Here is a 14604-nt window from a genome sequence, read left to right on the forward strand (position 1 = left end):
GTTCTTGCTACCTCATGGCGAGAAATGCTAAAATTCATGAAAAATTGACATTCCTTGTTTTCCCCTGTACTCTTCAACTATCTTTACACACACAAACCAACTCTTATAGCAATCCAGCAAAAACTTGGTGCCATTTGCCACCTTTTTCGACCAACTCTACTAGTTTTACGTGAATAATAGCAAACTATGTGGCTATTAGTAAATATAGAAGATATGAAAATAATAATCGGAGACTTGAATGCTAAAATATGCAATGGTAATACATGGGAAAGGAGATAATAGGGGAGAGAAACAACAATGGAAATTGAATAATCGAATTTTGTGAAGAAAATGAACTTATAATAGGTGGAACTATCTCTACACATAAGTGGATACATAATGAAACATGGACATCACCTGGAAAGAGATACAAGAATCAAATAGACCACTTAGCAATTGAATGTCTAAAAGCAAGTTAGAAACAAAAATTACACCTAATGAATATAATGACTTCTTCACTAATGTCGCCTGTAACTTGCAAATCCAGATTCAACCCTCCTTTTTCAATCCCTTGGATTTTGATGTCACCATGTTTGGGGAAGAATTTTTCTTCCAAGATGTTTCTCTCATTGAAATCAGAGACATTTTAACAAATATGGTGAACAAGAAAAGTAGAGACTACTTTGGATTCTCAGTTAACATAATAAAAGGTGTGAAACATCTCATTGCTGGTCCATTAACAACACTTATAAATCACTGCTTTAAGGAAAGCATATTTCCTGATCTGCTCAAAAAAGCAGTGGTGGTACCGATCTATAAGAAGGGTGACAATGATGACCCATCCAATTATAGGCCAATATCACTCCTTCCTATAATATCAAAGGTATTTGAGAAATGTATGGCAGCAATGATTATTAAGTACTTTGAATCCAAAAATTTATTCACAAATAGTCAGTTTGGTTTTAGGAGGGGTCTATAATACGACAAAAGCCATCATGGACTTAGTGATGAAGATTCAAGAGGCTTTTGAGCAGAGCTGCTATCTGTCGGCTACATTTTGTGACCTGAGCAAATCTTTTGATTGTGTTTCACATGAACTGCTTCTCAGGAAATTGGAGAGATATGGGTTTGGAGATAGTAGCATTGCAATGATCTCTAGCTATCTCTCCGATAGAAATCAGAGTGTGCAGGTGGGTAGAGTGAGGTCGGCATAGAGAGCTATAAATATCGGATTACCTCAAGGCTCAATATTGGGACCACTTTTATTTCTAATTTATATTAAAGATCTTCCACAGATAGACCTTACCAGTTCATTTACTCTTTTTGCTGATGATACTACTATTACCTGCAAAGATTGGGATTGTAAGGCAGCAATAGAGGCATCAAAGCAAGCACAAGATAAGGCAGAACAATGGTTTGCAGCAAATATGTTGCTTCTAAACATCAATAAACCCAGTCTTTGATTTTTTCAACAAGGCAGCTTTCATTCGGAGATGTAGACAAACAAATAAAATTTTTGGGAGTTTACTTGGATGCAGGACTATGTTGGAAAGCTCATACACGGTACCTTGTTGCTAAGTTAGGAACTACAACTTTTCTGATTAGAAGACTTTCTGAGTGTGTATCTCAGTTCACTTTACAACAGGCCTATTTTGCACTGTGTCATTCACACATCAGCTATGCAATTTTGGCATGGGGTCACAGTGCTGGAGCCAAAGATGTCTTTCGTATTCAGAGAAGAATAGTAAGGATAATTGCTGGCCTGTCGTATCAGAAAGAAAGTCGGCAAGCATTTGTTGCACTGCACATACTTACTCTGCCTTCGTTATTTATTCTGGAGAGTCTTGTTCATGTGAAACAAAATATAGATTGTCATCAAAGACATGAGGATGTACACCGATATGAAACCAGAAATAAGCATGCCTTAATACTGCTATACACCAGGCTCCAAGGAAGTAGAGACGGACCAAACTCTTGTGGTTTAACATTCTACAACAAGTTGCCTACTGAAATTACTGAATTGCCAACTTTACAATTTAGAAAACAGCTAAAGAATTTTTTCATAAGTCAAGCATTTTACAGTAGTGATGAATTTTTAAATTTTAACTTTAATGTTTGGAACTGGGTTGTGAATTGTTGAATTGTACTTTGTTTATTCTTAGGAACCCAGAAAATGTTTGTCTTAATTGGTGTATGTACTATTTCATATTATGCCTTGTGTTTTTATACTTGTATTTTATATCTTGTGTTTTTATATTTGTATTTTATATCTGTGAACCAAAGTTGTACACTGTTTTTCGACGTATGTAAGTACTTTTGTATATTAACATGAATAAATGACTTGGCTTGAATGTAAATGGAGAAGCTGAGTTAGACTACATGCTAGTCAGAGCGAAACTAAGAATGAAATTAGCCAGAGATAAAAACCAACAGAAGGAACAAATACAACGTCGATGTCCTAAAACAAGAAAGTATAATAAGTAAATTTACTGAGAAACTGGAGAACCAGTTGGAAAAGCATGGAATCATTTTAAAGAAGTAATGATAAATGCAGTAAAACAATCATATCGAAAAAGAGAGAAAATGGATAAAAATGAAAAAAGATACTGGTAGAAAAAAATTAAAGAAGAGATCCTACAAAAGGAAGGATCCGAAGAATAGAAAAAACAAACCAGAAAAATGATAAAAGAAACTATATAAATGAGATGCTAAATAGATCAGAGAATGCAGTGCAAGAAAATGACCTACAATCACAATATGCAGTATTACGATTACGAAACCAAACAGGAAAAGCACAATGAAATATAAGAAGTAAAGGATAAACAAGGAAACAACAGAAAATGAGAAAGAAATAATACGAAGATGGAAGGAATGCTTGAAAGAAATATACCTATGCTAAACATGAAATATTATAGTTCATAGAAGACGAAGTAGAATCACCAGAGCTAGAAGTGAATATTGGAGAAATTACAAAGAAACAAATTGTAAACCCATTAAAACAATAAAAAATGGCAAAGCCGCAGGAATCGACAATATACCTATTTTACCTAATAAAAGCAGATATTGAGCAATCGATAGAAATGTTACATACATTTTTGAATAAAATATGGACTGACGAAGAATTACCAAAGGAGTGGAATGAGGGATTGATAATAAAAATATTCAAAAAGGGGGCCTAAATCTCCGAGGGGTTGAACCGGGTTTACGTCTTAGCGCTGTGACAAAAAATTAATATTTGTTAGTATTTAGTATTAGCATTTAGTATTATTTGTAAACTATTTAAGTTGGTTAGGACCCTGCATGAAGATTATACCTACTGGTCTTTAATGTTTCCATTTCCTTTTTTATAGCCTTCCTATAGGAGACAGCGATATGAAATGCTACATATGATAATACAGGGAAAGATAAGAGGAAGGAAGGAGTATATAAAGGATAGTGTCATGGTTGAAAATTTTAAGGGACTGGTTTAAATGCAGTCCAATGGAACTCTTCAGAGTAGTGGTAGATATAGTAAAGATAGTGATAGTGATATCCAGCTTCTGTTTGGGAGACGACACTTAAAGAATAGCAGAACTTACAGCTCTTGGGATACTAGAAAAAGAACTATTAGGTATCGTTTATTAAAGCAAAACAAAATCTTATCAATAAAAAAACTGTACAATTAAATATTTATAATTTATTATAACTTAAAAGCTGAAGGGTACAGATGCTCAGGCGTACATTTCATCTATTACAGGCTGGTAATATTGTTCAATGGCTTTCCTCTTTAACTTCAACGTCGCTGTTACCAGTCCAGTATCTGGCGTCCACGTCTCTTTTACCAGTTTTATCTTCTCCGGAATCTCGAACTTCTCCAATTTGGCTGAAAATAATTATATCTTATATAAGCATAACTTGCTCAATCGATTTTATTCGTAAATACATAGTATGGTCCATTTCAGCTGTCTTAAAGAGTATGTTATATACCGTTGTTTGTATACCGTTTGTATACCGAGTATGTTTGTATACCGTTGATTGATATATTGGGTTACCCCTATAATATTTCAATCAACGATTATACCAACAAATAAAATAGTGAGTACTGCAGTTATTCAATGGAAACATTTTTAGGCGTTTCAAGGTATCTATAAGTCCAGAGATTTATTTATTTTTTTTATTTATTTATTTTTATTTATTTATTATTTATACATATGACCTGGCCTCTAGTGACTAATCCAGGTCGTTTTTTCCTGATGGGATTACAGATATTTTTTTTTTATATTTTTACATTTTTTACTCAACTATTAAATCTATTTTTACAATAACAATTTGCCATAATCTCTTAATTACGTATAACAAATTTAAATAAACAATTTAAAATATTTTTGGTACTATCAACTCCCTTCTAAGTTATAAAGACAGTCCCTCTATTTTCAGAAGAGAGTTGGTAGTTTTTTTTTTTATTTTTTTTTTATTTTTATGAATTATGTATTGAATTATTATTTTTATTTATTTATTTTATATTGAATTATTATTATTATAATTGTAAATATCTATTTTTGAATTTATATTTTATTTTATTTATTTTAACTTTATCTTACTCAACTTCATCAGGGTTGGATTATTGGTTGTCTTCTTCTATTATTATAGATTTCTTGTTGTTTTTTAGATATTATTTGTGCGAGATTGTTTAATATTTCAAAATATTCTTCATTTTGTAATATATCTCTTATTTCAATTCTTTCTAATCTTCTTCTCATTTCTCTGTGTTCTTCATTTTCTATAGTATTTTCACAATGTAACACTATATCGACGCTTGAAAGGTAAAATGTATAATACGCCATTTTTGGTAAAATAGACTTTATATACCATAAGATTCAGTGAATTTTTCTACTTATGTATAAATGGGATTTAGGCTGTTTGAACTACTTTTTTGGCGTATTAAACATTTTATTTTTGGGGTGGTTTTAAAAGCAGCTATGTCTTATGCGCCAGATTTTAATACAAAAATATGTTAACAGTCGTATAATACACCCACCACGTTTGATTCTAGCAAATAAGTCAATTTCACTTTCAGGTATTAGAGCCTAAAGGCCGTGTTAGTTATTTCACATGGCAGAATTTTTTTGCATAGTGGTGCTTAAAACAGTTTTGTTTACATCAGTTACGGGTACAGGTGGCGTATTATACATTTTATCTGTTTAAAATAATATCAAGCGTGCTACATTATCCACTTCGAAGATAGTCTTTCCAAATATAAAAGGCATTTTGAACAATTACCCTTTGTTTTTATGATACAAAATACGTAATGTTAACGTTCTAACGGTTTTTTTGTCCAGTCATACATTATTCGGCTAACAAGTAGTGTTTCTGCAAAGTTTCTCAGTGAGTTTATTTATTAGTTTAATAATTGCATTTCTTCATTAATGAAGGTAAGTGTTTCGTTTTAGTTATCTGTAGTTAGATTTTTATTATCAATCTTATTATACCTAATACATATTTGCAAAATTTCAAACAAAACATTAACACAGAGAAGTAAAGACATGGTTTATTAATATTTTGCGAAAAACACTCATAAAAATATAAATTAGTTATGTCTGATAAGTAGACAATTCTTTAATTTTTTTAACAGTTTTTTAATTCTGACTTCACCTACAGAAACTTAATTTTATGGTAGGTATATGTACATGTACAGTGTGAGCCAAAATGGCAACGGCAATTGAGAACTGTTTTATTATAAATCTCTTAGAAATATTTCTTCCTGATAAAAGTTGGTGCATAAGATAATTTCAGTTTTGGCAATAAAACATTTAATTTTCATACACATAATATTCTCATAATAAACTCAAAGTTTAAAATATTGAAATATTTACAACACAAAAATTAGAGTGTCATAATAGTATATTATGCAACGAGCATTTAATGATGGTCATTATTAAGCGAGTATGAGGGATACGAAACGAGCCGCCTAGCGGCGAGTTTCGTATAGAGTACGAGCTTCATAATGATAATTAAATGCAAGATGTATACACGATCTGTTCTATGATCATTCACAACAAAAAATATATTCAAATTTATTAATTTTGTAACGCAAACAAATTAAGTAATTTGTCAGTTTCTTTACATATTGAGAACTATCAAAGCCATCAAAGTATGTATTTGACTCGCCTTTGGTCACTGCGCGAGCGCCACCTTCATCGCGAAAGCCATATCGCAATTCTATTGTCTACAAATATGTATCGTAATGAAAATTTGTATCATAATTAAGTTCATTATGATACAGGTAGTGAAATTATAATTGATATACTAGGTGTCCACTTATATTTTCCCCCATTTTAACTGCCTATAATCTCTAAACGGCTCAAGATGGAAATATGCGGTTTTCCCTGAAATGTTTTATTTTAGTAAAAGTTTTGTTTGAATGGATTGAATTTTTTTATGTCGTTTTCAATTACGAAGAAAGGCGGATTTTTGAAAAAGAAAACGTTTTTTCTTTAAAAAAAGACTTTTTTAATGGACTACCCAGTATACTTTTTCGTAAATTGAAAGAACGGTCATTCACCTATCCATCGATATAATTTTTTTTTTAAATCGGTTGTCAAATGACGGAGTAATTAATTTTTAAAATGAGAGATGCAACGTGAAAATCACATAACTAAATAAGATTTGATTACTGTATAATAAATTAAGCAAATTTGATATTCTGTTATGTGATTTTCATGTTGCATCTCTCATTTTAAAAATTAATTACTCAGTCATTTGACAACCCACTTTAAAAAACTTAATATCGCTGGATAGGTGAATGGCCGTTTTTTCAATTTCAAAAAAAAATATACTGGGTGTTTCATTAAAAAAGTCAACGTTTTTTTTAAATCCGCCTTTAAAAAAAAAACGATATAAAAAATTCAATCCATTCAAACAAAACATTTACTAAATTAAAACATTTCAGCGAAAACCACATATTTCTATCTTGAGCCGTTTAGAAGTTATAGGCATTTAAAATGAGGAAAATATAAGTGGACACCCGGTATTATAGTATGAGAATAGAAAAAAGATATAAAAATGCTCTTTGTTTCTTGTCATTACTCTGGTCAGAGCCAATCCTCTGAATTTTCAGCGAAAATTTTGTTTTCGTTTTTAAATTCCCAAAGTTTGTTCGTTCGTGCGTTGCCGCTCCTGCGATACTTAGAGCCGATCTACTGATGAAGTCCTATTATATAAAACCATCTTCGAGATAACCGACCTCAGAGTCAACTTGCATCTCGGGACAGCAATTTAGGGTCTGTTAGCAATTTTAGATAGCGAGAGAATCCTACAATCGAGACACTGCTAGAAACGCATTAAACCTAATATACGTAATAATGCAAATGAAAATTTGATACTATTTCAAACTATATCGCGTGACTTCCTATTCCTTAATTTCTGTCCCGAGATGCAAGTCTTTGTTTTGTTTGATACATAAACGTCAAGTTGAAGTGTGAAATAAGTAAATTTTATTTATTAATGTGATGTAGGTAATGTTAAATTGCAGCTTACTATTTTTTTATTTGAGGTGTCTATCCAATGATATCTTTTATGCTAGTATACAGTGATGAGCGCTCTAATAACCGGCAAAATAACGCAAAAGATGGAAACATATTAAGACGTGAGATAAAAAGAGGTGAAATTAGTAGAGGTGGGAACTTTAGCGATAAAAACCTATAAATTTACATTAAATTGATCGCCTCCCACCTTTAAACGTATCAGAAGAGTGTGTCAACTACAACTGTCACTGTCACAGTGGTAATTACCAAACTCGTCCGATACGTCTAAAGGTGGGAAACCATCAACACAATACAAATTTATAGGTGCCTATCGCTAAATTTCTCACCTCTGATAGTTTTATCTCTTTTTATCTCACAACTTAATATTATGTTTTCCACCTTTTGCGTTATTTTGCGGGTTATTAGCGCGCTCATCACTGTATACCGTGTGTCTACTTAAGTTGAACAAATATTATTATTATAATGGAAAACTTTCTTATTTTAAGTTTATAAAAAAAAGTTATTCTTCAAAAAAAGCTCTTCATGATCTAAAACCTAAGATACAATTATATCAAGTTTTATCAATTTTATACGAGGTATGTCAAAAAATATGAATTTCGCTCAAGATTAAAGTTTTTTATCGTTTACATTATTGCAATTGGAAGGATATAATTGCACATTAAAACATAGTTTTTAATTCTAAATAACTTTCCATAATAGCATTTTTCCGTCTTATGAATTTAACTACGTAAATAAACAAAGTTTTCGTTATGATAATGCTCACATTTTCAGCTTGTTATTTATATATTTGAATGTATATTATAATATATTTTTATACAGTGAGGACGTTTGAGTTGGAATAAATTCATTATCTCGAAAAGAGGCGAATTTGGAGAGAAATCTTGAGACAGGTCGATTTTTGTTTTTAAATTATGACTTTTTGGCGTATATATCATATTAGTGACATCATCCATCTGGACGTGATGACGTAATTGATGATTTTTTTAAATGAGAGTAGGGGTCGTGTAATAGCTCATTTAAAAGGTTTATAAATTCTCTATTCTCTATTCTCTATTTTTCTCTATTATTAGTGTCATTTTGAAAAAAATATAATAACTTGTTTGAGAAGCTTGTTTTTATTTTCAAAGCATTTTTATTGCAGATAAAAATGTCGCGAGCAGATCGCATTATGAAAAAACTTCAAGACAGAAAGAGCATTATAGATCTTCAAACAAGCTGTTCTTCATCCACAAAGGCTATCCAGGCCACTGATGTAGTTGCTCAAAATGCGGGAAGGCCTTCAGAGTCGCAATCTTGCAGTCGGGGTTTTAACTATCGAAAACTAACTAATGTACCAATATCCCCTAGCAAAGCAGTAATTAATTATGAACTAAATCCACAGAAGATCACGAAATTATATTCAGCAGCTGGTCCTTTCAATGTTCAATCCTGGATTGAACAACATAATTTTAGTACTTCCAACCGCACTTCTGATTATTTAGAACAAAGCCAATCTGTACCTGATTGTTCCTCTGAACTAAATTATCCGGCTTCACCAATTTATACAGATTTACAACCAATTCAAAACAGTGAATCTGCCGTAGTTGCCCCTGTCATTGAGTCTGAAGTTTCTCCTAAAAATTCACTATTGACTAATGAATTTTTACCTATAATTTCTCAAGAAATAGAAATTCAGATTCACTCAAATAACAATCAATATTTGGATATTGACCCCCCACCAGTTGACCAGCAAAAGTACTTCAATACAAATACAAGTTTGTTGCAAGATGTTCAAAATTCAACAGTTTTTGAAGAAACCCTGGGTATAGAGTTGTGTAGTGGTAATGCTGGAGACGTTTCAGCTGATGATACCACATTTGGACCTAGCAAGGTAGCTAACTTTCGTAGCTGTAAAAGTGTTTTGAAATCGGCCTATACAGACTTCTTAGATGAAGAAGAAAGGATTTTAGAGTACGACTGCGATTCAAGTTCTTGGGAAGGTTCGTCTGAGGAAGAAGATAGTACAGATGAAACAGCATCCAAAAAGATACTGAAAAGGAAAGAGAAGAAAAGAAAAGCGGTTGTTGCTGAAAATGGAACAGTGGGAGAATCAGCATATAAGAAAAAACGGCCTAATAAAGCGAGTGAAAGGCAACAATTATATCGAAGTGGCAAGAAATATAAGAAGAAAAATGGTATAGAAGTTCCAGCAAAAGAAATAGGACCAAATCCATGTCAACTAAAGAAATGTACTAATCGCTGCGACGATATATCTGAGGAAAGAAGATTGAATATATTTAATTACTTTTGGTCACTATCTCCACAGCGACGTCGCGATTGGCTTGTTTCGATGTCAAAGAAAGAATCTGTGAAGAGAAAGAGAGTAAAACATGAAAGCAGAAAATCCAATACATTTCTCTATTTTATTAATGAAGGTGAAGGACAACGTCAAGTTTGTCTGAAGTTTTTATTATCTACTTTAAATGTTTCACAAAGATATGTTTATTACACACTCTCTAATGCTTGTTATGGTTTGGGTAAAGAGGATATGCGAGGAAAAACTATCCCTCCAAATAAAACAAAGGATGAAGTCTTGAATTCTCTAAGAGACTTCATTACAAGTTTGCCAGCAGTGCCGTCACACTATGCAAGAAAAGACTCCACGAAACTTTATTTGCCCAATGAATTTAAGAATATTACAAATCTTTATAATCTATATAAGAAAAGAGAAATAGAAAGAGGTATAGATGTTGTGTCAGAGAGGTTATTTAGAAAAATATTTACGGAAGAATTCAATATCGGAATTCATATTCCCAAGAAAGACAAATGTGTCAAGTGTGTTGGTTTCGAAAATAACCCTAGACCGGAAACTGTTGTAGAAAAGCATGAACATGACAAAGAAAAGGTTGAAAGCAAGAAAAGATTTGAATATCATCAAAAAATTCACGAAAAAAATAGAAGTGTCTTGTGCGTCTCGTTCGACTTACAGAAAGTTTTAAATACACCGTACGGGGAAAGTATGCTACTTTATTACTCCAGAAAATTGGCAGTGTATAACTTTACTTTCTATGAAAGTACAACACGGAAAGGCCACTGTTATTATTGGAATGAAAGCTTAGGAAAGAGAGGAGCTAATGAAATAGCTACATGTCTAGTATCTTACATGAAAAAAATTGATGATCATGGGACAATCACGAAGCTATTGCTTTATTGTGATTCATGCCCAGGTCAAAATAAGAACCGTACTGTTTTGGCCTCTCTCCACTACAACTTGATGTCCTGCAAAAATGTAAATGTGATTCAGATTAATTATCTTCTGCCAGGTCACACTTACATGCCAGTTGACAGCATGCATTCTGTCATAGAAAAAAGCATAGCTAAGCATATTATTTGGGCACCTTCACAATGGCCAACTGTGTTTGAGTTAGCTCGTCACATTCCTGAACGTTATGAAGTTCATCCCATGCTCCATAAAGATTTTACGTCATGGGATGATATATCAGACAAATATTTTAAAGGAAATCTTGCAGGGAAAATAAGTAAAATTAGAGTCGCTACATTCAAGAAGTCTGAACCAAATAAGATGTATGCAAAGTTTTCGATGGCGTCAGATGCTCAAGAAGAGATCATACAAATCAGCGGTAAAGTAAAGAATCCACCAAATTGCAACTTATATCCAAATCCTTTGTTAATTTCCAAAGCAAAATATAACGATCTGGATAAATTGTGCCAATCGAATGTCATACCCTTGCAATATCATAATGAATATTCAAATCTACCTAGAGGTAATAGTGTAAAGGATGTCCTTCCAGAGACTGACGAAGAAGATTGAGTTCAACCTTAATATTGCTGATGTGTTTTTTATTGTTTTTGTCATGAACCTCACTTGTTTTTTTTTGTAAAAATAAAGTATTTTCTAGTAACTTGAACTATTTCTTTTTGTTTTTTAATGTAAAATGTCTAGAACATCTAATAATTTTGCAATAAATATAATAAAATGATATATTAGAATTTAAACCGAGAATGACTTATATTCTTGTAATTTGCACAAAAGACACTTCTAATAGCTTCCACCCATCAGATAAATGTATTATAAAACATTTCACCTTCTCATAAAATTACTCATATTTGGTAAATTAGCCGTTTTCAGCTACCTGGTTATATAACGCATTATGCTTATAATACATTTCTCCTGATTGCATTCAAGAATCACTTTGTATAATGCGCCTTTAATTTTAAAACTAGATAATATTTCTTTTAGAAATTTATACCATGAAAGCATTTTACTATAAAACATTTATATTCCTAAGATTTGTCAAGATAGTAAGCTTACAACTAAAATTATGATTTTTTTTATAAAATTTCAAACTTTAAACGGCTCTCCTGTAAAATTCGTAATTGGCGTATTAGCAGTTTTACCTTTCAAGCGTCGATATGTTCTGGTGTACCTAGTTCTCCACATTCACAATATGCATCATCTTTTAAGTTAAATCTTTCCAAATATGTTGGGTACGGTCCATGTCCTGTTAAAAAGTGTATTAAACCTTGTTTTGGATTAAAATAATTTGGAATGTTTTCTAATATTGGTATAAAATTGTATAAACGTCTAGATTTTGTTGAATTTTCCCATTCATTTTGTCTTTTTCTATTTATTATTTCTTTTAATTCTCTTTTATTTCTTATATCTAATCCTATTATTTGTATTATTTTTTCATGTTTTTCGTTTTTTAGCCAATAATTACATGCTCTTTTTTGTGTTTCTAAATGCATTGGCATTACTCCAGTTAAAACTGTGAGTGCCTGTGTTGCAGTTGTTCCAAATGCTCCCGTCATTCTTACAAGAAATCCTCTCTGAGCTCTATTTAATTTTTCTGCGTTTTTTTTATTTATTAATCTATTTGCCCATACACTTGAACCGTACCCTACAATTGATGCAAGTATTGTACTTAGGTATATTCTCATCTGTCGGAACGAAATTCTATATTCCTTCTGTGCTAGACTAGCAATGCTATGCATGATCTTTGTTGCCTTTTCACAGACACAATTCATGTGTTTTGTAAATAATTTTTGTTCGTCTATTATAATACCTAAATATCTTGTTTCCATTTTTCTTTTTATTGTTTTCCCTCTAATTTTTATAATTGGATCTCTTTCTAAATTTCCTTTTATTAAACTATATGTTGTTTTTGAATCTGATATTGTTAATTTTACTTTATTCATCCAATCATTTACTCTTATTAATACTTCATTTGATTTATTTTCTAATTCTCTTCTTGAGTTTGCATCTATGATCAACAACAAATCATCTGCATATGCTATGCTTCCAAGCACTTCAGGATCTATAGTCAATTGTTCCAGCAGTTCCTCTAGCATTACATCCCAGAACATAGGTCCACAAACTGATCCTTGTGGACATCCTTTTGTGATATGTTTTGTCTTTTTTCCTGTTGGACAGCTTAGGCTTGCATATCGGTCTTGACAGTAGTTTCGGAGACTTCCGTACAGATTCTTTGGACATCTCATTCTTCGAAGTCTTTCAAAGAATGACGGCCACCAAAGATTGTCAAAAGCCCCAGACACGTCTATAAAGATCATTAAAACATACTTTTTTATGCTTTCGTTTACTATTTCAAATACTTTATTTATTGCATCTTCTGTTGATCTACCTTTCCTAAAACCATACTGACCAGGATGTAATCCAATTTCTGTTCTTATTTGATTTAATTTTTTACATAGTAATTTTTCTTGTAATTTTCCCATTGTATTCAATAAACATACCGGTCTATATGATTTCGGTAAGGCAGGATTTTTATCTTCCCCTTTATGTATTATTATAACTTCTGCTTGTTTAAAATTATTGTTTTAAAAGTCCAGAGATATAAGAATACTTCCTCCAGAGAAAAGCTCTTAAAGAATTTCAGTCTAATCCAAATCTAGTTATTCTCCCTGCCGAAAAAGAAAACGCCACTGTCATCCTCAACACTTATTACCTTAATAAACTCTCAGATATTATTAATACTTCGGAGTAAAAACCAATTCCTAATAATCCAACAACTTATCTAGAGAAAACCACAAAAGCCATCATCAGCAAAACCTCTCTTCCTGTTGACGTAAAACAAACTTTAATTCCTCGTGAAAAGTCTTCTAGAACACCTCGAATATACGGCCTACCCAAAATTCACACACCCGGTATTCCTTTATGTCCCATTGCTAGTGCATACAACTGCCATACACAACCATTGGCAAAATACCGATCAAAACTCTTCAACCTCTGGCCGAAAGTGTTTCATCCTTCGTCAAAAATTAACAATCTTATAAACGAAACTCTAAACATTCTGGAAAATTAACAATCCTATAGACGAAGCCCTGAACAATCTGGAAACTAAGTACAGTATCCAGCAAGACTACTTATCTGTTAAAAAACATTGCATGTCCAACACTTAGGTACGTCATCTTCCAAAATCAATTCTACAGACAAAAAAATGAGGACCCAATGGGCGCTGCACTCTCTCCAGTAATTTCCAATATCTTTATGGAAGATTTCGAGACCCGAGCAGTATTCACATCAATGCTTAAATCCACATGTTGACTACGATACAGGGTGGGGCATTAGTGTGACAAAGTCCAATTACTCGTTTGTCGTAAGAGACACGAAAAAAAATTATTTAGGTAAAAGTTGGGGAATAGATAGGACCATAATTTAAAAATATTTTCAAATATACAGGGGCGTCTATATTGATAGGGTGACACAAAATTATGTTTTTTTAAATGGAACACCCTGTATATTTTTACATTTGTGGATTCTCCTCAATGTTTCCTTTCTTAAAATATAGGTTTTTGTAATATTATACAAGGTAGTTTAAGAGATAATTACGTTTTTTTGTTAATTTCGTAGCAACATTTACACCCTGTAGAATTGTAGTGATTTTACATCAAATTTTGTATTCATGTTTAAACGATTTTTAATATAGTCTACTATTGTTAAACATTAACAGTATAGCGAAATGTTTAAGTTTAGTATACAGGGTTGGTCGAAACTCAGAATGAGTATTTTCTGAGTTTTCTTACATGGAAAATGGTATTTTAGTATTGTAATGAAATTATATTTTATGGTATTTTATAT

The 14604-nt window shown here is 32.0% G+C and overlaps 1 protein-coding gene across 3 annotated transcripts in view; it reads right to left on the reverse strand.

Moving 5' to 3' along the window:
- Positions 1-3580: 3580 nt before the first annotated feature.
- LOC126891623 (fatty acid CoA ligase Acsl3-like) overlaps positions 3581-14604 on the reverse strand; it is a 94185-nt gene continuing 83161 nt past the window's right edge. For all 3 annotated transcript variants that reach the window (XM_050660841.1, XM_050660843.1, XM_050660842.1), the window contains exon 10: positions 3581-3841. In XM_050660841.1, the coding sequence (XP_050516798.1) occupies positions 3690-3841 (152 nt within the window). In that variant the 3' untranslated portion in view covers positions 3581-3689. The remainder of the gene's footprint in view (positions 3842-14604) is intronic.

The sequence above is a fragment of the Diabrotica virgifera genome, chromosome 9, assembly GCF_917563875.1.
Source record: "Diabrotica virgifera virgifera chromosome 9, PGI_DIABVI_V3a".
Lineage (NCBI taxonomy): Eukaryota > Metazoa > Arthropoda > Insecta > Coleoptera > Chrysomelidae > Diabrotica > Diabrotica virgifera.